This window comes from Xenopus laevis, chromosome 5L (genome assembly GCF_017654675.1).
Source record: "Xenopus laevis strain J_2021 chromosome 5L, Xenopus_laevis_v10.1, whole genome shotgun sequence".
Taxonomy (NCBI): domain Eukaryota; kingdom Metazoa; phylum Chordata; class Amphibia; order Anura; family Pipidae; genus Xenopus; species Xenopus laevis.
This window is the reverse complement of record NC_054379.1, coordinates 13429835-13453268: the sequence shown is the minus strand read 5'-3', so window position 1 is coordinate 13453268 and position 23434 is coordinate 13429835. Positions and strand designations below refer to the sequence as shown.

Sequence of the window (23434 nt, the reverse complement as noted above, 5' to 3'; positions counted from 1 at the left end):
ACACCTAAAGTTAAACTTTGCCCATTTTCTTTATTCTCCTAAATGTTGGAGTAACTGGTCTCCTGTAAGCCATATTAAGTATTGTAATAGCAAAACATGTCCTTGTTTGATATTGATTCATTTAGATTTTGTTATTCTCCTCTATAACAGTGAGACTTTGGATGATGTTTTTTTTTTTGAAGGTTGATTGAATAAACCACCTAATTGCATCATTTTATTCTATTTTATTCAGATTGATGGCCAGTGCAAATGCAAACTCTATGTGTTTGCCAGACAGTGTGATCAATGTATGGACGGATACTATAATCTTACAAAGTCCCATGATCAAGGGTGCCTTCCCTGCAAATGTAACATTGCTGGCACACTCAATGGAGCTGTAACATGTGATCAGTATTCAGGGCAGTGCAAGTGCAAGCCAAATTTTACAGGTAAGTGGAGGGAAAAAAAACATAATATATAAATATCTTCTTCATTCCCATGGCAGCTAAAAGACCAAATACAATTGGGGATTAAGGCACCAAAGAAAAAAACGGTTAGTTTGGAAAAACTTTAATAAAACACAAACAAGTAGCGATTGGCAAATAAATTTGCCAGGCATGGATTTGGGGTGAATTTCCGAGTTTCACCGATATCGAATAAAAAAAGATTATCGCTCGTCAGAATAGGCATAAAAATTTCCACGCGTAAAAATTATTCGGATGCCCATTGACTTTAATGCATTTGGACAAAATAGTTGCATGTATAAAAATTGTTGCTCGTGTCAATATAATTTTGATGCCCATTGATTTCAATGCGTTTCTTGAATTTTTCGCCATTTTGTGTATTTTTGGTAAATTCCGCAAGCGAAAACCCAAAGATTCGCCCATGACTACAAAGTATTTTAAGTGCAAAAAATTTGTATTGGCCACAGCTTTATTAATACACACAAAAATGGGCCACTCCTGCTGGCTTTCTTTTTTAAACCTTCCTGCCAAACCCTGAAACGCTTGGGTCCCAATAGGCTTATAGCACTTTAATTAACCAATGGGGCTGTGGATTTATTTTAATTTAAAATTGTATTTATTTTATTGTCCCTATAAGGACCTATGGGTGTCCCGGGGTGTGGTGGCTGCTACTTAGAAAACACAGAGCTGTAATGGTAGCCATAAACTGGATTCTCATCTATTGTATCCAAGTAATCAGCCAGAAAGGCAAAATAAATGTATATCAAACAAGTGGCTCTAAATGTGCATGGCCACCTTCCATTGTTCTGTTGACTTGGACAGGCCCAGATTTTGGGCTTGTGCATGCGCAGGAACGCTGAGGATTCCCCAGTACTCCTTAGGTTGCGGACATGCGGCATGCCGCCCCTACGATCCTGCCGCCCTAGGCCCAGGCCTTTGTGGCCTCGCCACAAATCCTAGCTTGGGCTAGAGACAACAACCTGATCAGGATCTCCTGGCATCCTAACCAAATTAATATGTGGCCTTGTATCAGCAGTGGCATCAACTGGACCTCCCCAAAAATACTTATGAAGCCAGTCTAAGCATATTTTAGGATTGACCGTCATTTCTGTTATGTTTAATCATAGGGACAAAATGTGTAGCATCATGATTATCATCAATGTATTAGTATTTATTATTTTTCAATGTCAACTTTCTTGCTATACAGCTTCCTACCAATGTGATTAAAATAATATTACTTGCTTACTGTAGGCATGTCCCTTTTGGTAAATTAGTAGATTTTCAAAATTGTTTTATTCTTAATGAGTTCTAAGCAAATCATTCCTATGCCAGTTTTCTTATTAAACCAAAATAAATGGATTTTTCTAACATATTCTTTGCTATGGGGTCCTTTTGTGATAAATCTTTCCATTTTCCTATTATATTTCTTTGAACTGTTCCTATGAAATGCAAAATAAGTCAACATAATTCCACTGATCATGAACATTGGTTGGGTTACTTATCAAGGGCCATATAATTTTAATTTTGTAATTCAATGCCAAGCTTATTATAATACACTACTGCCTCCAGCATTATTTATCATGTTCCTTTACAAGACGTTCGTTTTTGTTTGTGGCTCCCACAGGTATTTTTCAAAAATTAGATTTGATTATAGCAATTTATTACTTTCAAAATATTTGAGGAGAGCTACAAATACATAAGGACAAAATTTATCAAATGCCTGAAATACACTATGCATATAATACACTTTGAAATGTTGATGTATGGGAATATTATGATAAAGTGAGCATGGAATTAATAGCAAACATGTCTGAAAATCTCCACTGAACAGAATAGAGTTTTTATTTTTTTGTATTGAGATTACATTGCACACTTTAAAATGAAAACTGATTTTATTTGAAATACCTTGTGTATTTTTTATGGGTTACACATTTCAGATTTGAACATTTGGGGGTTTAGTTATCTAAATCCAATGTTTTCAGATTCCAAACTAGAATCCACCATGTGACCTTATTTATTATTTAAAAAACAAAATTTAGTCGGATTGGGGACAAAATTTATAAAATCAAGTGAAAACCAGAATAGTATTTTTCCTGAATTGTATGATTTTTTGGGCTTTTTCCTGAAAAGCCAGAATGTTTTGGATTTTTGCCCAAAAATTCTGAAATAGTATGATTTTTGGGCTAATTCCAACGCAGACCACAAAAACTTCCAAATAGGATTGCGACCTCTCACATTGACTTATATACTACCTCGGCAGGTCTGAGATGCTGGATTTTTATTTAAAATCAGAATTTTTTGCAACCACAAAAAATTTGTATTTTATAGGATGCAAATAGAAAAATACTTTATTATATCATTTTGTATGAATGCCAAAAATACTTAAGTTCTTATACCATCAATTTAATTTTCCCTTTGTATTTTTATGATACTTTTAGTAAGACATGAAAGTATAATTACTTCCATCTTTCCTTTTATTTTAAACATCTGGTTAGAGTTTAGTTAGATAATAATCAGGAAGGTTGCAAAAGTTTATTGGATCATGACCAAATCAACTTGTGTATTATATCTTCACCCTACTGGCCTGTACAAGCAAACATGTGATCCAATTCTGTTTTAGTCAAAAGACTGGACCAGGGATGGGCGAATTTGACCCAGTTAATTTCGACTACAATTTATCGCCAACGCCCATTAAAGTCTATGGCTTCAAACCAGAGGAATTAATTGTATATGACCAGCTTTAGTTTTGCCTAAATATAAGACTCGGGCTGGCTACAGATTTCTTCAAAATCTCCAAAAAACAAGAAGCCAGAATGAGGTGTGATCTACAGTACCAGGAGGCACAGTATGATAATATCGCATATGACCAGCTGAACATGGCTGTATGAGGTTGAAGGTTTTCCAGTTTCTATACAGATATAAAAGAAAATGAGCCCACCATACATTGCACGTATTGTCCTAGATGAAACATAAGAATATGCCAAATGGTAATAGAAATTACAATGAGGTACATTGGCTATATGGGAATGATTCAGAATGCAACTATTTGGTCCAAATACATTAAAGTTAACGGGCATCCAAATAATTTTGCAATTTTTATGCACGCGTCAATTTTTTTTGACAGTGAATTTTTCGCTGGCAAATTGTCGCCGTAGTTTAGTGAATTAACTCGCTTGCGGCAAAACGTTGAAAATCGCCATGAATTAGTGTCACCATCACTAGATCCTACATCTGAAGGGGACATGTATGAATCCCTAAGCTATGTGCAATCATTTGTACTTTGCACATTGCCTTCCAGCCTTGCAATACTACTACAGGTTTTTGCGTTCTGTTTCAGGTCACAGAAAATTGCCCCACAGAGTATAGCACTGACTACATTAGTGCTAAGTGTAAATAGGCTTCCACCCTCCTACCCCTTACTCATCTCAAAAGCAAGAGCAGCCATACACAGTAATAGGGCCTTGTCCTTTCAATTAGCCTCATACAGGACAGGGCTGACCTATGCCCCATCATGCTGCACTGTGTACCCCTGTGCACCAATGTGCTCTTGCATTTCTGCACATTGCATACATAAATAACCCCTTAAATGTTCCTGCATATCATTTTTGCACAAGATTGATTCAAATCATTGTACTAAAGCATCCAATTAAATTTTTAACAAATATTTTACTACTTTCTTATCTTTCTTCCTATGTGCCAATTATGCCTATACTGTACGAGCCATTCTCTTTAATTTTTCCTAGCATGGCACAGGAACGTTTTAGTTATACGTACCAAACAAATCTTTACATTGAATTTCCACTCTGAGACTGAAGAGCCTCAGAGAGGATATCTGTGGTGCATAAATGTAACATGCTGCTGCAGCGGAAGTTCAATGAAAAATTATAATAGCAGTTGAGTTTACTCCTGTAGTAGAAAGAGCACACTGCTGTCCTATTGAAAATGTTAAGACAGAAGCTGCATAGAAGGCTGTTGTTGTATTTTGCTAGCCCACAAAACCATGACCCCTAGGGTGCAATACCAAATGCAGAAGCCTTGCCTGCATACCCCTTCTTCTGGCTCTTTGTGTGGTACATTTGTTGCTTACTGAACATTGGAAAATATAATAACCCTTATTCTAAACACATGTTGTACTTCCTTTTAAGAATTTTGAGACCATTCTTTCATTAAGATTAGGGTTACAACAGGTTTTTGGTGCAAATTCAGTTCTAGGAGGTCTAGATTTGGTTTTGCCATGACCAGAGAAAAGTACGCATTTCAGAACCCGTTGCAAATAACATAAGCCTCTGAGCAAATATTGCCGTTTCTGAGTGCAATATGAAGATGTTGGTCTTCTTATAAATCCCCCATCCTTTCACCAAACAAAGTTGGACACAACTACGGGTGACGGGTCTCCTGATCTATGACAACATGTGCAATAAAAAGTGACTTTATCCCTTACCGGCAGAGCCTAGTTATAGTACAGTATGTTTCCTATGGACTGAGGCACAATTGCATAATATAGAAAAGGTTTATTTAGAACTATGACTTGACAGGTGTACAGCTGTCAAGTCATAGTTCTAAATAAAAACTTCTCCCTAAATGAAATTGTTTTGAGAAAGCTCTCATTCCATCTGTATGACAGCAAGTTGGAATTTAGTATTACTATCTCTTAAATTTTAGAATGAAAAGCAATTGGGAGAGTGATTACAATAAAAATACAAGTGTGCCGCTTCAGAATCAAATGCCCTTTTGAAATAATGCAATTCATAAGAGTAAAGAGGTAGAAGGGAAAATGCATTTAATGCCAAACACGCTAACTCTCTTTGATGCCCCTTAGGCCTTTGTCAGTCTCGTTAGGAATAGATTACCTGTCAGGAATATGTATGGCATATTCAAATAAGCACTGCGCATATTTTTAAAACATGATATGAATCCATGTAGGCCAATTCTAATAGTTCAAAATGAATCATAATTCTTGTTAACAATACATTTATTTTTACGATTTCCAGCAGCAGTGGCCCCTTCTTTATTTTCCTTATTGAAATTAAATGATATGCCTTGGGTGAGCCATTCATCATTCCTTAAGGAACTTGCCTTTTGTTGAAGAGTTCTTGAATTTTTTTTATCCCTATACATTATGTATTTCTATCCAATCTAATAGATGCTTTTGCTCCATGTGCATTTCCAAATGCATTCTCTATATGTTTATATATATTAGATCTGTAATGCTTTCTTGTTACACAGGAATATATTTTTTACAGTACAGAATGTAATATACCTATACTACATATAATGCAACATGATATCATAAAGTAGGAGAAATACCCACTTTAGATAATGTGCAGGGTGTCCATTGTACACATTTTAATTTTTTTTTACTTCATCCCAGTTCTTATATTCATTTTTGTCAAAAATGCTTTGTGGAGATTTCTCTGAAAGCTATAATCTTAGTACAATTGTAGATTAGAGCAAGCAGCAATGTCAACAGACTTGAGATGAGCCATCGCATGTGGAGATGCAGTTTAATTGTCCATGAAGATTTTAGGAAGTCTTCCATCTGGATAGTTTTGTCCTAGGAGACTCCTCTTTTTTGGTGTCAGGGACTTACGGCCTTACCTGGGTAATGGTGAGGTCCAAGTTAGAAGCAGTAGCACAGACAGGCAGAAAAAGTTAAGGACGTGTTATCTGATGGGTTAAAGAAGATCAGGGCTTGACAAAAGACCGATGGCGGTCTGAAACGTTGCCGAATTGTTTGGGGTCAGAGCCCATGGCTGAATAAAGGCTTTTTAAAGAAAAAGAGAATCGTGAGTGGTGCTGTCCATTATACAAGTATTTGGCTAACAAGTTTTGAGTGGAAACTGTTGGACTTGCATCAGCGTGAAACAGCTTGAAAGGCACAGGTGCTGACTGGATCACTTTGTGAATTAAAGAAGATCAGGGTCAAAATCTAGACATGAGTTAGGACAGGCAGTGATCACGGTAGTCAGAATCTAAGCAAGAGATCAGGAACCAGGAATCCATTCAGAGAAGTAATTTAGGCTTACCCAGGAACTCAAAGAGTAAACCTATATTTTGGCATTGAACACAGGTCTTTGAGGCGTCCTTAAATTTTTGTGACAAAACACGATGTAATGAAATCACAAGGCGGGTCACTATATGGCACATCACTGTGAAGTTGCCGCCATGGAGCCATTATCTTGGATAAGAAGCAGAGTGCTCCACAATGGAGCCCTACTGAAAGTTGGGTATTAAAACATCCAAATGGATGTGGAGTTTGATGACCTTTAGTAATATTAATATAGCTGGAGATGCATCCAATATTCAACAAAGTAACATGATGTATTAATTGTTTTTATACCAGCAACTGGTCGACATCTAGGTCTAAATGATATGAAACATGACTACCAAAGTGAGAATTCAGTTTAATGAATGTGGAGTTGTTGAGATTTTACTGATATTTTTATAACTGAAAAAAAAATGTGTCCAAAATTATTGGAATGCAGAGTTCTACAATAAAGGTTCAAAAGAAAGTATTTTGGATTCAGCATCCTAGTATAAGACCAAGAAGAATAGAAGTTGGAGATTAGTTCTTTACAATCGTGATGATTGAGTAGTTTACTTTTCAGAATTGTCATCAGACTGTAAGTCGGGAAAGAGGAGAGAATCATTTATATAGCACTTTTACAGTGATCAAGGCAACCCTTATAGGTGCATTAAGTATAAGATGAAGTGACTTTTCCAGGGTCACATGGAATCAAACTAGGGTTTTTAGTGTGAGATTCCACAGCTTAATCTCTAGGTCTCTGATATGTGTATATACTGTATATTAGAGACAACTATATATATCACAAATATATTTGTTTGTGTGCATGTGTGACTTTAAACACAGAAGGGATGTTTTGTACATACAATAATCTACTGTTATTTAAGATAAAATAAATGAAAAACACAAACTACTAATAAACTTGATATATTTTTTATTGATATATTTTTTTCATAGCTAGTACCTCGTTATCTCAAGAATTTTAAGCTTCATTTAAATTGGACAATTATACAAAGTTTATTCTAGGTACTCAGTCTTCGTATAGTATATTGTAGCTAAACCACTTAAAATATGATTTAAATGACAACCAGTGTATTCCAGTGACATCATTAGGCAATACTATTTGAAGTCTATTGGGAAGATCAACATTTTAATGTAATTTTTTTTGCAGCTGAATATGCATTGGATCAACATTATTACACTGGAATATTTGCCCCTCTCTTGACAATAAAATAGTGTCACTTATATTGTCAGTCGTTAAGGTTTTCAGTGTGTGTTTTTACAAAAATCAATCTGATAATGTTAAAGCACTTAAAATTAATACCTAATAAAAAAGGGGTCTTAAAAATCTGCAGACATCCAAAATCTGCATAAGAGCAAATGAGAGCAAGCAATTTATAAATTGAACATAGGAAGCACTGGTTTTAATATATAAAATTCACTGAAATTTATAGTTATATCATATATTTTTAGTTATACAGATTTCCTCCATTTTATTAACCCTTTTATTTTTTGTAAGAGGTTGTATTAGCTCTTATAAAGATGTTCTTTGTTCCAAAATGGTGTTATTTCATTTGTTAAACCATGACTTTTTGGAACTTTTTACATGACCAGGAGACTTCTCAATTAACCCTTCACTAGAACACTCCGGGGGGTAAGGATAACTGGCCACTAAACCCCACCACTAAACCTTGCTGCTTTCCTAGCAGCCATTCCATGCTGTGGAGACCCAGATCGGAGACCCCAACTCCAAGGGTAATCTAGTTTAGCCGTGGTTTTCAAAAATCACTAAAACCACGAAAATTAGATTGTTGATAAATAGGCCTCAAAAAGTTGAACTTGATGGACATGTGTCTTTTTTAACTCAAGTTAAGTTTCAAAGATAAGAATGGTCAGAATATTTTATATGAACTTTGATATTTCTATTTACTAATAAATACAGTAATGTCTAAAAATATATTCTGAAGAATAGAAGAAAACATAAAAACAGTAAACAAAATGAAGACGATAAAAATCATTTATACAAAAATCAGACAAAATAACCATCAATAGATTCTTATTGGTGCATTTACAAGTTTTCAGCCTACAATTAATTCAATTACATTTTTGGATGAAATTTCCAAATTCCCAACTTGACATAAGAACTGAGGGGTCTTATTTTAAATAGAAAAACATCCCATATTGCATTCTTTAATATTGTTTTTGGTTTTATCTCTGAAGAGAAGAGAATTTGAGTTAGTAATCTGTACTTAGGTAACACATGGTTTATCATTTTCTTAAGCTCTTCTAGGCATTTTTAAAGTGGTTTACGTAGTAAATTTGTATATTCTTTTGGATATTGGCATTTATGAAGTGTTCTAATTAGGCATGAACATTACTCCAAATAGGTTGCTTTTGGGAACATTCCCAGGGGCATCATATCCCCTCCAGCATGCTTGTGAATTGCCTTGGCATAATCTATGCAGTTTTATCAGGACAGGGTACCAAAACATATGTATTATATGAACATTTTCCTTGAGTGTCAAAGGGATCATTTATCATTCTATAGATTGAATATAGTTATAATATTGGGTTTCGTTTTTACCATTGTTCCCAGATCCATGCGTTAGAGTGATATTGGTCAAACTATGCTTATTTTATTTTCACTCAACCTACATAAGGATCGCAAAGGATAAAATCCATACAGTATATAATAAAGAAATAATTTGTTTAATTTTGATAAATCTGCCCTTTTTTAGTAAACTCCGAATACCAAAAACACAAAAAATTTGTGTTTTTTTAGTATAAAATCTGAATTTTTAGAAAAAAAAAATCACAAATTTTTCAGGATATATTATACCCCGAGGATGGAAAAAGTCTGAATCTGAAAATCTGGCATCTCAGACCTGTCAAGGTTGCCTATTAATCAATAGGAGATGTCCCAAAGATTTTTTGATCTGTGATGGGTTTTGTGCAATAATTCGTAGTTTTCAGGCAAAAATCCAAACAAAATCTGAATTTGTGGGTGGAAATTCTGAAAAATTCAGGAATTAAGGAATCAGTATTGAATGTTTCCTAAAATATTGATAGCATTCTGTATTAACCTGAAAGCAAATATTAGCATTTAGGCAAATGTTGTTGAGGGGTCAACATGATTGCAGACAGCTGTCAAAGGAATTACACAATAAAATTGCTTTGTCATTTTCAGCAGGCATGACAAATGCAAGAGTATGCAGTGTTTTGTTATAGGTGAGAGTCATTGACCAGTCGTGTTTACAGGGGCCATGTATTAGTAAGATAGATTTACCTAATACTAACCAGATTGGCTGAAGTTTTGTCGCATATAATGTGCAAATGCATTTGTGCCTTTTAATTTCTTTTTTTACAAAAACCAATATAATTTTATTCATTAATTTTTCAAATTATCTTAGCCTTTAAAACATGGAAAAGGATAATTAGCAGATAGTTAAAAGAAATAATTATAACATATTCTGAATACATTCCAGGCCCAAACCAGTAATGTTGTCATTAATCACTGCCTTGCTGTGGCCATGTCTAGGCACTCCTAGTAAAACAAAATTAAGGCTTTCATTTTTCATAAATTGATACTGAGAGAATTACCCACCTCCAAATTAAGGAATATGCAAATTCAAAAATACATAGAGCTAAGGCCGCTTGCAAATATGACAAAATACAAATTTAAAAGAACCTGCGTGGGCCTCAGAGCTTTGATCATAAGTGGAACCCTTCACTTATGCCAATTTGTTCAGATCAATAGCTCTGAAATTTGATGATCTACTTTTCAGTGGCAACTCCTAAAAATAATTTTTACATGTAATTGTATTTTTGCATATAGTTTCTTAGTCCTTAATTCAGTAGAGAAGCTTATAATTATTTTCTGCATGGTGATAAATGCATGCCTATATTTTGCCAGTATTTGTACTCTATCAAACTCAAGATGTTAGATTTTATGATGCAGATAGAATTAAAATTGGTACTTATTAAATAAATGCCTTAGTTTGCTAGACCTTATACTATGGTTAGGAAACCCTCTGTAAATCATTCTATACAAAGAGAAAGGAAATTGTGAATATTTCTTAGGATATCATGCAGATCGTTTACAATTACCTGGTTGGATTGATAGAAATCAATAAGAAATATGTACAAAGTATTGTTGTCTATAATATAAACACAATAAGGGACAGCTTTGTGATATAAGAGTTTAACAGTAAAATTCCCCCACCATCTATTTATTCCTATGGGATTTTTACAGGAGTATTTACCAAATTGTGAAATATGGCTTTAAAAATACCATAGGAATGAATAGAGAGTATGGAAAATTTACTGTGTTGAGCCCTAATTTCACACTTTGATAAATCTGCCCAAAGGGGTCAGTTTACTAAAATTCAGATTCCCTTATTTTTCACAAATCATATTTTTTCTCTACAAATTAATTTTGTTTAATTTCTTTAAAACTCTGAAAATTCCAGATTTATTAAGGTTTGAGTTGTGTTTTTTTTGGTTAGAAATCAATTTTTCAGGTAAAAAAACTAATATTTTTTGAGATTTATTATACCCTGACCCTGGAAATAGCTTGAATCTGAAAATACACCATCTAAAGCCTGTCAAGGTCATGTAGGAGTCTATGACAGAGGTCCCTTGAACCATTTGAAGATGTTAATAGCCTTCATCATGTTCGAGTTTTTTCCGGAAGGTTTTGCCTGAAAACTCGAGCGATTTGATTTTTTTTTCACCAAAAACTCGATCAATTCAAGTTTTCTGGTTGTTAACCCCCAAACTCACTGATCCAAGTTTCTTTCCATTCTAGTTTTTTCTTAAATTAGAAACCATTCGAGCTGTGAGTTTATTCAAGTTCATTCGAGGTATAAAAAAACTCTAAAATTCAACCTTTCATAAATAACCTCCAAGTGTTAAAACCACAAAAAAATCTAATACAAAACTTTACCAAGTAAAAGCAGTTGAGGTGCCATAGAAGTCCTACTGGACCTTTTATTAACCATTCAGACTTTTAAAGGTTTTTGTATTTTCTTTGCTATTAAATGAGATATTCATATTTTTTCTTTCAGCATTTTTTTTGATTTGTGTTTTTTATATTCTGTTTATTTTTTATAACTGTCATGGTATTTGTGGTTTTACAGATAATAAGTTTTAATGAGGTTTCACAAAGCTCTAATACCACTTAAATTCAACCTTTAATAAATCGACATCAAACGTTTCAGCTAGTAGAGGTATAGTAATTAAGTAGCCTACGGTGAGCTGGCTAAAGTTTTCTGTAAATGAATGTTTAACAAGATAAAACACTTTGCTTTTCTCTTAGTTGTCTGTTCACAAGTAGTGATGGACAAATTTATTTGCCAGGTTCGAATTTGCGCGAATTCGCACGTTTTGCCGCCTACAAATAAAAAAGGATGCCGCCGTCTGTTTTTTTGGACGCTGTTGCATTTTCGCAAACAAGGCAGCATTTCATGAATAGAAAAAGGACAAATTCGCCCATCACTATTCAGAAGACCAGAGAGTAGTATCTTCAGTTCTTGAGACATAAATTTCATTGTTTCCTTTAGGGTTTGGAGTTTGTTATGCTACCTCAGAAAGGAATGTGGTGTATTTCAACTTAGCTTCAGGTAACAGCTAATCTTCCTGTGTGCTATGAAGTTAACCACAAATATGTCCATGAATATAAAACTAAATTATCATTAGGTTTTATTTAAGAACCTCAGTCTTCATGGCTATCCTTATTAACAATCACTGTATTGGACATATGTATACACCAGACCTCACTGCTTTTTGACATTCACCCGGAATAAATAAAGGTATCCTTTATTGACCCTGGCACTCATGAATTACCAAGTGAACTGCAAAGAAAATACTGTTAATAGAAGAAAGTGTTGAATGTGTGGTCTGTTATGACCTAGAATTAAGTTTAGCCTCATATTAATGACCGATTTAGTTATTTCAAGCACAGCAACTGATCCCTGATTCATAAGTTTTTTTCCAGTACTTGAACCCTACTAAGAGACATCACAGCATTTTTAATGGAAAATAAAAAACAGAAGGTGACCTAAATCTCCATAGGGCAGATTTATCGAGGGAAAATTCTAATTTGTAAATCAGAATTTCACTTTAAAAAAAAAATCAAATTTCAAAACTTATATACTGTCTCTTTAAGAATTTGAATTAGACTATTCACAACCTAACACCTGGCGAATTGGTGTTTTAGCCTATGAGGGACCTCCTACGATCAATTTGGAGTCGTTTGGTGGACTTTTGAAAAAAAAATGTAAAAAATTATTTTTTAAAGAAATAATTTTTTGGTGAAAAAACTCAAATTCAATTTGAATTTGATTCTAGTTTGCAGGTCGATCCTATTCACCCGAATTTAAAAAAAGAATTTTGAGTTTATGGTAGTTTATGGGAGATTTTATAAACTCCCATAAACTCTAAATTCAACCCTTGATAAATAAGCCCCATGTGTGGAGGGCATAGACCACAAAGTTCATCTTTTTATCCAACCTGTGTGCACTGCCAGATGTAAATGTCAGAACAATGCAATCTTTTACTACATTGGTCAATGAAAAAGTAGAATGTACAACAATATTTAAATTTAACAAAATCATGAAAACATATCCCAGTAGGTTGATAATTCTGCAGTAAACGTTGCAGTCTGTTTGATGCTGGGGCTATATACATATCTGAGACTGTGATTGTTGATGACTCCTTAAAACTCATCCGCTAAATAGTGATTTCCCTGACTATGCAAGAGAAGACTATAGCACATGGCATTTTTAGTTCATCTGGCTCACCACATACCTTCTGGTGTCTGCAGACCTCCAGGTGGGTTGGACAAACAGCTGGAGACCCTTCAGGGAAAACAGGCATGTTGCATATGTAAATTTCTCAGCAGAAGTAAAAATTGCTTAATCTTTGCTGAGCATAGACATTTTCCATGAATCTTCTTGATCTACTCTATTTACTAAAGTTTCCTCATTTTACCCTTTTGAGCAGAGTTTAAGTCAATTACAAAAGAGAATATACAATGCTGTTGATTTATTTTCTATTTACCTAACACAAAATATAATATATTTTATAAGTAACATATAAAATGCATTTACTGGATTAGCTTTTTATGAAATATTTACTTATCTTTCTAATTTCTCTCGCTCTTTGCTTCCTAAATCTAGAAAAATGACTCTATATTTATGTTAATTTTTACATCATCTGGGAACAAAATAAAATTCTAGGATTCAAGCAAATATCATCTTTAATACTGGATTTTAGGCAACCTTGTTCTGACATCATTATAATATATCGGAAATGTCTTGTTTCACATTAACAAACTCATATCTCTCTGAAAATAAATTTAAAAAATGATATTTTTCTTTGTTCAAAAGATTTTACGCATCGCTAATTTGTTTACCACAGGTCTTCAATGTGATCGTTGCAACCTGCGCTTCAAACTACAAAACATATTAGGGGTGGAGAGCTGTGTGCCATGCCAGTGCAACACATATGGATCCATCAATCAGTTCTGCAATCCTATCAGTGGCCAATGCAAATGCAAAGCAGATGTCAAAGGTCTTCTGTGCAACAAATGCCCTGACAACTATTATGGGCCTGATGCTCAGGGTTGTAAACAATGTGATTGTAACGTGGAAGGAGTTATACCTGGAACAATTTGTGATGCAGTGACAGGACAATGTGCTTGCCAGCCTTACACTGGTGGAAGACAATGCAATGAATGTGTGGATGGATACTACAAAGTACAACAGAACGATTCTATTTCCTGCCTTCCCTGTGATTGCAATGTTTCAGGCACAATCAACAGTTCTCAGTATTGTGATAAGTCAACTGGACAGTGTTTCTGCAAACCTTTTGTAATGGGTCAGAAATGCAACATCTGCATATCCCACAAGTATAATCTCAGCATCTTCAATCTTCTTGGTTGTCGGGACTGCGACTGTGACCCACTTGGGACATTAGTAGGCACCCAATGTGACCCCATTAGTGGACAATGTAAATGTCTTCCAAATAATCAAGGGAGAAGATGCAACCTCTGTAAGACAGGTCAGCAAATGTTTTTACTTTGTTGATGAAAGTTTTAAAATAAACATAACATGACTTGTAAGATGAATGTTTAGCTAATAATTGTAAACAAAGCTTATGATAAAGTTAGGAAGCATTTTGTGTAGAACAGTTGTACAGGTATGGGATCTGTTATTAAGGACCTGGGGTTTTCCATAATTTTGGATACTGATACCTTAAGTCTATTAGAAAATCATTTAAACATTAAGGGGGTTACTTACTAAAACTCAAATTTATCTCATATTTTTAATTAAACCAAGCTCAACCAAACTCCCATGCACAATTTTATCTTATTTATCAATAAAATAATTCACAAAAAATTGATAAAATCAAGTGAAAACCCGAGTTATGAAAATTCTATCTGAAGTATTTTCGAATTTGGAATTGTCGGAATTTTGTTCACAAATCCTGAAGCTTTTTTTGCGTCAAAAACTCTAAAAAGTTGCGGCTTAATAAATCGGCCCCTTAGTTTGGATCAAGTACAAGGTACTTTTTATTAGTACAGAGAAAAAGGAAATAGTTTATAAACATCTGGATTATTTGGATAAAGTGGAGTCAATGGTAGGTGGCCTTCCTATAATTTGGAACTTTATGGATTATGGGTTTCTGGATAACGGATTCCATAGCTGTAGTCTATTGACTAGAGTCATAAAAATCAGTCTTGAAATGTATGTGAAAAACATTACGGGGCAGATGTATGGAGGGTCGAATATCGAGGGTTAATTAACCCTCGATATTCGACTAGGAACTAAAATCGTTCGACTTCGAATATCGAAGTCGAACGATTTAGCGCAAATCCTGCGAACGAACGATCGAAGGATTATTCGTTCGATCGAACGATTAAATCCTTCGAATCGAACGATTCGAAGGATTTTAATACAACGATCGAAGGAATATCCTTCGATCAAAAAATCTCAGGCAAGCCTATGGGGACCTTCCCCATAGGCTAACATTGACTTCGGTAGCTTTTAGCTGCCGAAGTAGGGGGTCGAAGTTTTTCTTAAAGAGACAGTACTTCGACTATCGAATGGTTGGATAGTCGAACGATTTTTAGTTCGAATCGTTCGATTCGAAGTCGAAGTAGTAGTCGAAGGTTGAAGTAGCCCATTCGATGGTCGAAGTAGCCCAAAAAACACTTCGAAATTCGAAGTTTTTTTCATTCGAATCCTTCACTCGAGCTTTGTAAATGTGCCCCTACATGTTTTGTAATGCTTTTGGTGGCTCCAGTTTTGTGCCAGACCTTTTTATTCTAAGAAGATCTGTTTATTTTAAGAGGTATTTGAGCAGTATATAATTCATGGGATACAGGGATACTGTCATGGGTAGTGATGGGCGAATTTATTCGCCAGGCGCGAATTCGCGGTGAATTTGCGCAATTCGCGTTCAGCGAATAAATTCGCGAAACGCCCGCGAAAAAATCGAATCGCCGGCGTCAAAAATTTTTTTTTTCGAAAAACGGGCGCCGGCGTCAAAAACGGGCGCCGGCGTCAAAAACGGGCGCCGGCGTCAAAAACGGGCGCCGGCGTCAAAAAAACGGGCACCGGCATCAAAAACGAGACGCCGGCGCCGTTTCGCGAATTTTTCGCCGTTTCGCCAAATTCGCGAATTTTTCGGCGAAGCGAAACGGCGCAAATTCGCCCATCACTAGTCATGGGGAAGAAAAATTTTTTCAAAATGAATCCGTTGATTCAATTTTGAAATCTGACATGGGGCTAGACATTTTGTCAATTTCCCAGCTGCCTCTGGTCATGTGACTTGTGCCTGCACTTTAGGAGAGAAATGCTTTCTGGCAGGCTGCTGTTTTTCCTTCTCAATGTAACTGAATGTGTCTCAGTGGGACATGGGTTTTTACTTTTAAGTGCTGTTCTTAGATCTACCAGGCAGCTGTTATCTTGTGTTAGGGAGCTGTTATCTGGTTACCTTCCCATTGTTCTTTTGTTTGGCTGCTGGGGGGGGGGAAAGGGAGGGGGGTGATATCACTCCAACTTGCAGTACAGCAGTAAAGAGTGATTGAAGTTTATCAGAGCACAAGTCACAAGCCCCATGTCAGATTTCAAAATTGAATATAAAAAAAATCTGTTTGCTCTTTTGAGAAATGGATTTCAGTGCAGAATTCTGCTGGAACAGCACTATTAACTGATTCATTTTGGAAATTTTTTTTTTCCCATGACAGTATCCCTTTAAGGTCTGGGGCTTAAGCACATGGACCCCTCTCATCTTTAGTGAACTACTTCTATTTCATTACAAATTAGTCATAGATATGTGAGCAGACAAAAAATGTATGTTTTTTAGTGGTTGAATGAGGATTACACAATGCAAATGCATGTGAAGCAATGGCTATTCTGACCTTGAGCACAGACAAATGCCAAAACTAGTCAGCTGGGGTGTGTTGAGTAAGATGGCACTTATATTGACGCAAATAAATAGAAAATATTTTTTTAACTGAACTTTTAGTTATAAAACTCTAAATGTAAAATGTATAAACAAGTCATACAAAAAGCAGAGTTAACCTTTATTTCATAACAAGCCTTCCTTATCCAAATAATATATATTTTTTAGAATTTCTGGGTAGAAAAAAAGTTGATTAATTGTATCTCAAAAACTGGGCAGCATTTACTTAAAACCTGTAATGAGTAAAAATATGAAGGGATTTGTTAGGTCCACATAAAATTTATAGGCAATTTGTTAAAGTAGGAATGCACGTTACAGAGTGCATTAGAGGCACACTGTGTTTAATGTGCCTCTCTATAACTCTAAGAGAGGTTAAAAAATACAACTTAAACTCCATTAAGTACATTTTTAAAGATTCTATATAAAATGATTTGGGGTGTTCTCTTATAAATTTGACATTCACCATGTCTTTTACTTTTGAGCTAAGTAACCTAGTGCCAGGGGGTGTCGGCACTTAATCTGAAAGAAAAGGTGGAATAATGTTGTCAAGATATTTTAGGCCACTAACTCAATTTTTGCCAGAAAGTGCAAGTCTGTTCAGGGCTGACACTTTTGAGATTAAAATAAATGAACAAAAGTAATAATTGGGAACTTACAATTTAAGACTTGAGTGTCAACCAGTTAAAATTATATTCTTATTAGTCACCCACAAATCCAACCCTTACTATTCAAGAAGGGTGTAAGCTCTTTTCTAGCATGGCTGGTTAGATGGGAATCGCTACAACCAGAGGGTCAGTCAGTAGGACCCACCTTGTCACAACTGCTGGACTTTGTTGTAAATTAGCAAGAGAGGATGGGGTAGTTAGTTACAAGAGAACTTACTCTTTACTCTACTCCATTGTCAGTGCTGTTTTTGGTAGAATGACATAATGCTGATACACTAGGAGGGTAAAATAATTTTGCTTCAGTTTATGTACCTTATATCATGACAAATATTTTCAGGAATTATTTATAAAAATAAAATGATAATCAAAAATTTCAAAGTGGCATTTGGACGCCCTTTTATTAAAATTTAAATTTTAGTGGTATTAGAGTTTTTGAAACTAAAGTTAGAGGGTGATTTACTAAAATCCTAATTTATTTAAATAAAAAAAAACCATCAAATTCCTATAGAATTTTACCTTATTTATTATTAAAAAAAAAAGTTTGAGTTTTGCCCCAAGAAGCCCGACAGGAGTTTAATAAATAACATCTTTAAACTCTATTTCTCTAACACCAGGAATGCCATGAAAGTTTTTAAAAGATCCAAATATAAAAAGTAGGAATGAAAAAATATGAATATCTCTAAAATATCTAAAAATACCAGTTTCATAGAAAATTACAAGCAAAAAAATCCAAAAACCTCTAAAAGTCTGCATGGTTAAAAAAGGTCCAATAGGATCAGTGCAACTCCTATATGATCTCAACTGCTTTTACTTGGAGAAGTTTTTCATGGTTTTTACACTTAGGGGCATATTTATCAAGGGTCGAAATAACTTCGAAATTCGAATTCAAAAAGACCAACCAAAATTATGTTTTTTTTGGTCGAATAGGTCAATTTTTGATCGAATATGTCCGTATTCGGCCAAATCATGCCACATCGTGCAAATCAAGGAATGGCAAATTTGATTGAATTTGATTCAATGTTTTTCCCCTCCAATTGATTCCAAATAGGTTCTAGGAGGTCCCCATAGGCTAAAACAGCAAATTGGGTTTTAGATGGTGAATGGTTGAAGTCGAATTTTTAAAGAGGCAGTACATAATAAATTTCAGAATTCAAATGTTTTTCCTAATGAGGCCACCCGCAGGTGTATTCCCGGATCCCATTAGGTGGAGGAACTGCCAGGAGAGGAACTTCCTAGTACCCTTTCACCTTGCAAAAGGGACTCAGGACCAGAGTTGGTAAGATGGTATAACCTTGGCAACCTTGGCAACAGAAATGTGAATTTTAGTAAATCTGCCCCTTAGAGCAGTTCCTAAACTAACACAATAAACTTTATTTTAATACCATTAACCTTGTATTGAAAACATCTAATTTTATTGGAATATAATTGAGCTTTTCGGTACTACCCGTAAATCCTAAAACAATCTTAATATTTTGTTTCCATATCTTCATGTAGAACAATGTGATTTCTGTTCTCTACACTGACTCAATGCCCTACATGCAGCAGGTAAAAAAAATGGCCATAGAAGCCAGTAAAATAAATTATCTGCTTTGTCAAACAATTTGTGTTGGCTTTCATCTTGCTGACTCCCATGGAGTGACTTTGCAAGATGTCACTTTCTTTAGATTTCTGGCAAGGAGCAAGATTTCTGGTAGCTAGATTTTCCAACAGACCCACATTCTGTGTTTTCAGATTTGTATTGTTGAGGAATAAAAAAAAGAGCTTACTAAAAAATATGTTCAGTTTTCCTTATAAAAGCAACACTAAATGAATGTTCAGATCTTTCTTTATGCTTTATGATCTAAACATTCCAGCACCTACCACTATCAGTAGTGGCCAGTGATGGGCGAATTTCTCCCATTTTCCTTCACCAAAAAATTTCCCTGCAAAATTTGTGAAACGGCGAAAAATCTGTGAAATGCGAATACTATACCTGCTATCCGACAGTCACACTCCCTTCCCAGAGACTATTATCCACTGTTACTATAGGCACCATCTATCCCTACTATACCTGCTATCCCACTGTAACACTCCCTTCCCAGAGACTATTATCCCACTGTTACTATAGGCACCATCTCTCCCTACTATACCTGCTATCCCACAGTCACACTCCCTTCCCAGAGACTATTATCCACTGTTACTATAGGCACCATCTCTCCCTACTATACCTGCTATCCCACAGTCACACTCCCTTCCCAGAGACTATTATCCCACTGTTACTATAGGCACCATCTCTACCTACTATACCTGCTATCCCACAGTCACACTCCCTTCCCAGAGACTATTATCCACTGTTACTATAGACACCATCTCTCCCTACTATACCTGCTATCCCACAGTCACACTCCCTTCCCAGAGACTATTATCCCACTGTTACTATAGGCACCATCTCTCCCTACTATACCTGCTATCCCACAGTCACACTCCCTTCCCAGAGACTATTATCCACTGTTACTATAGGCACCATCTCTCCCTACTGTACCTGCTATCCCACAGCCACAGTACCTTCCCAAAGATAGGGACTATAGACACCATCTCTCCCTACTATACCTGTTATCCCACAGACCCTTCCCAGAGACTTTTATCCCACTGTTACTATAGACACCATCTCTCCCTACTATAGCTGATATCCCACAGTCACACTCCCTTCCCAGAGACTATTATCCACTGTTACTATAATCACTATCTCTCCCTACTATATCTGCTATCCCACAGTCACACACCCTTCCCAGAGACTATTATCCCACTGTTACTATAGGCACCATCTCTCCCTACTATACCTGCTAGCCCATAATCACACTCCCTTTCCAGAGACTTTAATGCCACATAATGATTTCTTTCAGTAGGTTTAAAGATTAATTCTGTGCATCTTCTTAGTATGTAAAATACAAAAATAAAACCTGTGCAATCTGATGTTGTAAAACTACTTACTGTGCTATTTTGGTGCCACAGGGTAACACCACAACAACAACAATGAATTAGGGATGCACCAAATCAGGATTCTGCCTTTTTCAGCATGATTTGACTGAATTTAATTGCCTGGTCAAACGGAACCTGAATCTTTAATATCTTGTGATATTTCCTCACATGAATGAGTAGATTATGGAATCAAAACAGTAAATTAGTACATCTCAACAATGAATATCCTTTAACCACATATATGTGATAAGTAGAGTGCAGGCAGCTCATGAAAAAAGTGCCTCATATTTTTTTTCCCCCTTCTTTCATCTTAGTCTACAAAAGGCCTTATTTGCTAGTAACGTTCATATTGCATTAATTCCATTTATTGTAGGGACCATTCTACTGTTGCTAAAATCCTGTATGGACTCTTGTGTGTGTCTCATATATTTATATTTCTTCTCAGGTTTCTATTTATCAAATGCCCAGGATGAGCGATGTATTCCATGTTCTTGTCACCCCACGGCATCACATAATGAGACATGCACTGATTTACATGGTCAGTGCTACTGCCACGATTCTTCAGTAACTGGTCAAAAATGTGACAAATGCAAGGATTTCTTTTTTGGATTTGATCCAGAAACAGGACGGTATGCCAATATCTATATTAATTTTCCAAAACAGTTGATGCAATTTACCTTTTTTTTTAGCAATGATCAAAGGTGAAGGACTGACTGAATAATTAGCGGTAGGCTAGATGCTTTCCTACAGCATTGAAATTTGAATAATGAAGGAGCTAACAGTTCTCTCTTTTTCCAAAATTGAGCGCAGAGATCTACATTTCTCTGAAGAATACAGCACTGCCCGGTTGGATGTGGGTATATAAGTGATGAGGGCACAGAGGGTCAGATTGAAGATGGGGAGAGGGTGCGTGAGGGCCAGAAGTGAGTAGACTTCAGATGCAAGTACTCTTTGAATAAGCATTCCATTGGGATATACAGTAGATACAGCAGGTAAATCAACCTTAAACAGTATATTAGTTTGCTTTTGAAAGGTTGAAAGGCTGCAATAAATATATATATATATATATATATATATATATATATATATATATATATATATATATATATATATATATATATATATATATATATATCTTTGAGAAAGGCTAGGGACCTAGCCGAAACGTTTTTTTTCTGTTAAAATAAAAACCTTTTTTTCTCCATAAATCCTGTGTGTGCTAGCTTCTTTTGAGCCATTATATATATATATATATATATATATATATATATATATATATATATATATATATATACACATACATAATCATTTATAGGTGTGGAAAACTTCCTGGTCGGTAATAAATAGATGCAATATATAGTATCCCAATCACTTGATTTATGTGGCCCTCTACTGGGTAGACAGAATACAATGTTGATGCCATTTTCCATCATCCATTCCTAAATGACTGGGTCTTTGTTTACTGTTATGAACTGATCAATATGGCGTCACAGATTGCTAATTTATATAAATCTTGACAGATTAGTGTTTATGAAATTCGCTTGGTAAGTGAAGCCTTCCCACAAGAAAAATGAAGATTTTAAATTGATTGCGGGAAAAGCTCTGACTGTACCTGGAGAGTCAATGTAATAAAGGTTCTTCTATATTAATATTACAAAAACCATTTATGCTAGAAAAAAAAATCAATATTGCAATTCATCTTGGTTTGGTTTTCTTATTTACAGGTTGAAATTGTCTCCTCCTTAGTATTCATAATTCCCTTTTAATAAATGTGGAAAGCTATTGTTGCACAAAATCCCTCAAGGAATCAGCTCTATAAAGATTTAAAGCTCAATTTGTTTTACACTAAAGGCATGTTTTATTATAGCTAAGAAAGAAATCAAGTTGTACAGGACTGTTTATTCCATTTGAAAGGAAACAAGCTCATTCTGTTTATATCTGCTCATTTGCTGCTTCAATTTTTCTACTTGGGCACAGAAAAAAGAAGCATGCCTTTTCTAATTTCTTCAAAATATTTTTTTATAACTAGAACGCTAGCTTTAAAAATAGGGGTGATTTCATGGCTATGAGCAAATGGCAGCCTTGCTATAAAGTTAATGCAGAGCTCTATTTGGAGATTGCCATAATTGATGGGCACATTGATGGGCACATAGGCAGATTGATCAGATCATGAAGATGGTGAACCACACAGTTATTTGGTGACACTATCCTTAAACAGGTGAAGGCCATCAGGTCACTTTTTTTTTGTTGTACAATCAAAATGGTACAATGTAGAAAACATCATGTTTGGCCAGTTCCACTGGAAATTATTGAATGAATTCAGTATCAGAAAGTGAGAGTTGCCCACATGTTGTAATAAACTGATTTCAGCTTTTATATAGGCATGGATTGGACTAATTTACTGGAGGGCCCAGGTTCTAGTACACCCCAGAATTTTCATGAACCCTATCTTCCTTCTACTATAGACTCATACAAAACGATAAGTTAGCACTTACTATATATGATGTCACCGATGATATCATGTTTTCTGGTGGGTTTGAGGAGGCCCAGTCCCCCATTATATAGTTAATAATATTGTAAGAAATCTCAGTAAGGAGACAATTTTGCATGTCTCCATAAACACAGCCCTAAACCGATATTTTTTCATTGAAACACTTTTTTGCTATGTACTCATAAGGTAACATCATTGTCATAATGAGATGGTGTTGTTGGCAGATTGATCAATATTCGAGAATATATTGATCAATATTCGTCATGGAAAAAAGGATTTTACAGCAATTTTAATTTTTCCATTCCATTATCAAAATGTATAAATCTGCTTGTAATTGACATCAGTCCTTTAAATCAGAAACTTGTGGTTCACCATACACTAT

General features: G+C 35.2%; 1 protein-coding gene across 1 annotated transcript in view; it reads left to right on the top strand.

The window, feature by feature from the left end:
• Positions 1-23434, top strand: part of ush2a.L (Usher syndrome 2A (autosomal recessive, mild) L homeolog) — a 442265-nt gene that overhangs the window by 72077 nt on the left and 346754 nt on the right. The window contains exons 12-14 of the mRNA XM_041562401.1: positions 233-428; positions 13888-14529; positions 21007-21190. Of these exons, the coding sequence (XP_041418335.1) occupies positions 233-428; positions 13888-14529; positions 21007-21190 (1022 nt within the window). The remainder of the gene's footprint in view (positions 1-232; positions 429-13887; positions 14530-21006; positions 21191-23434) is intronic.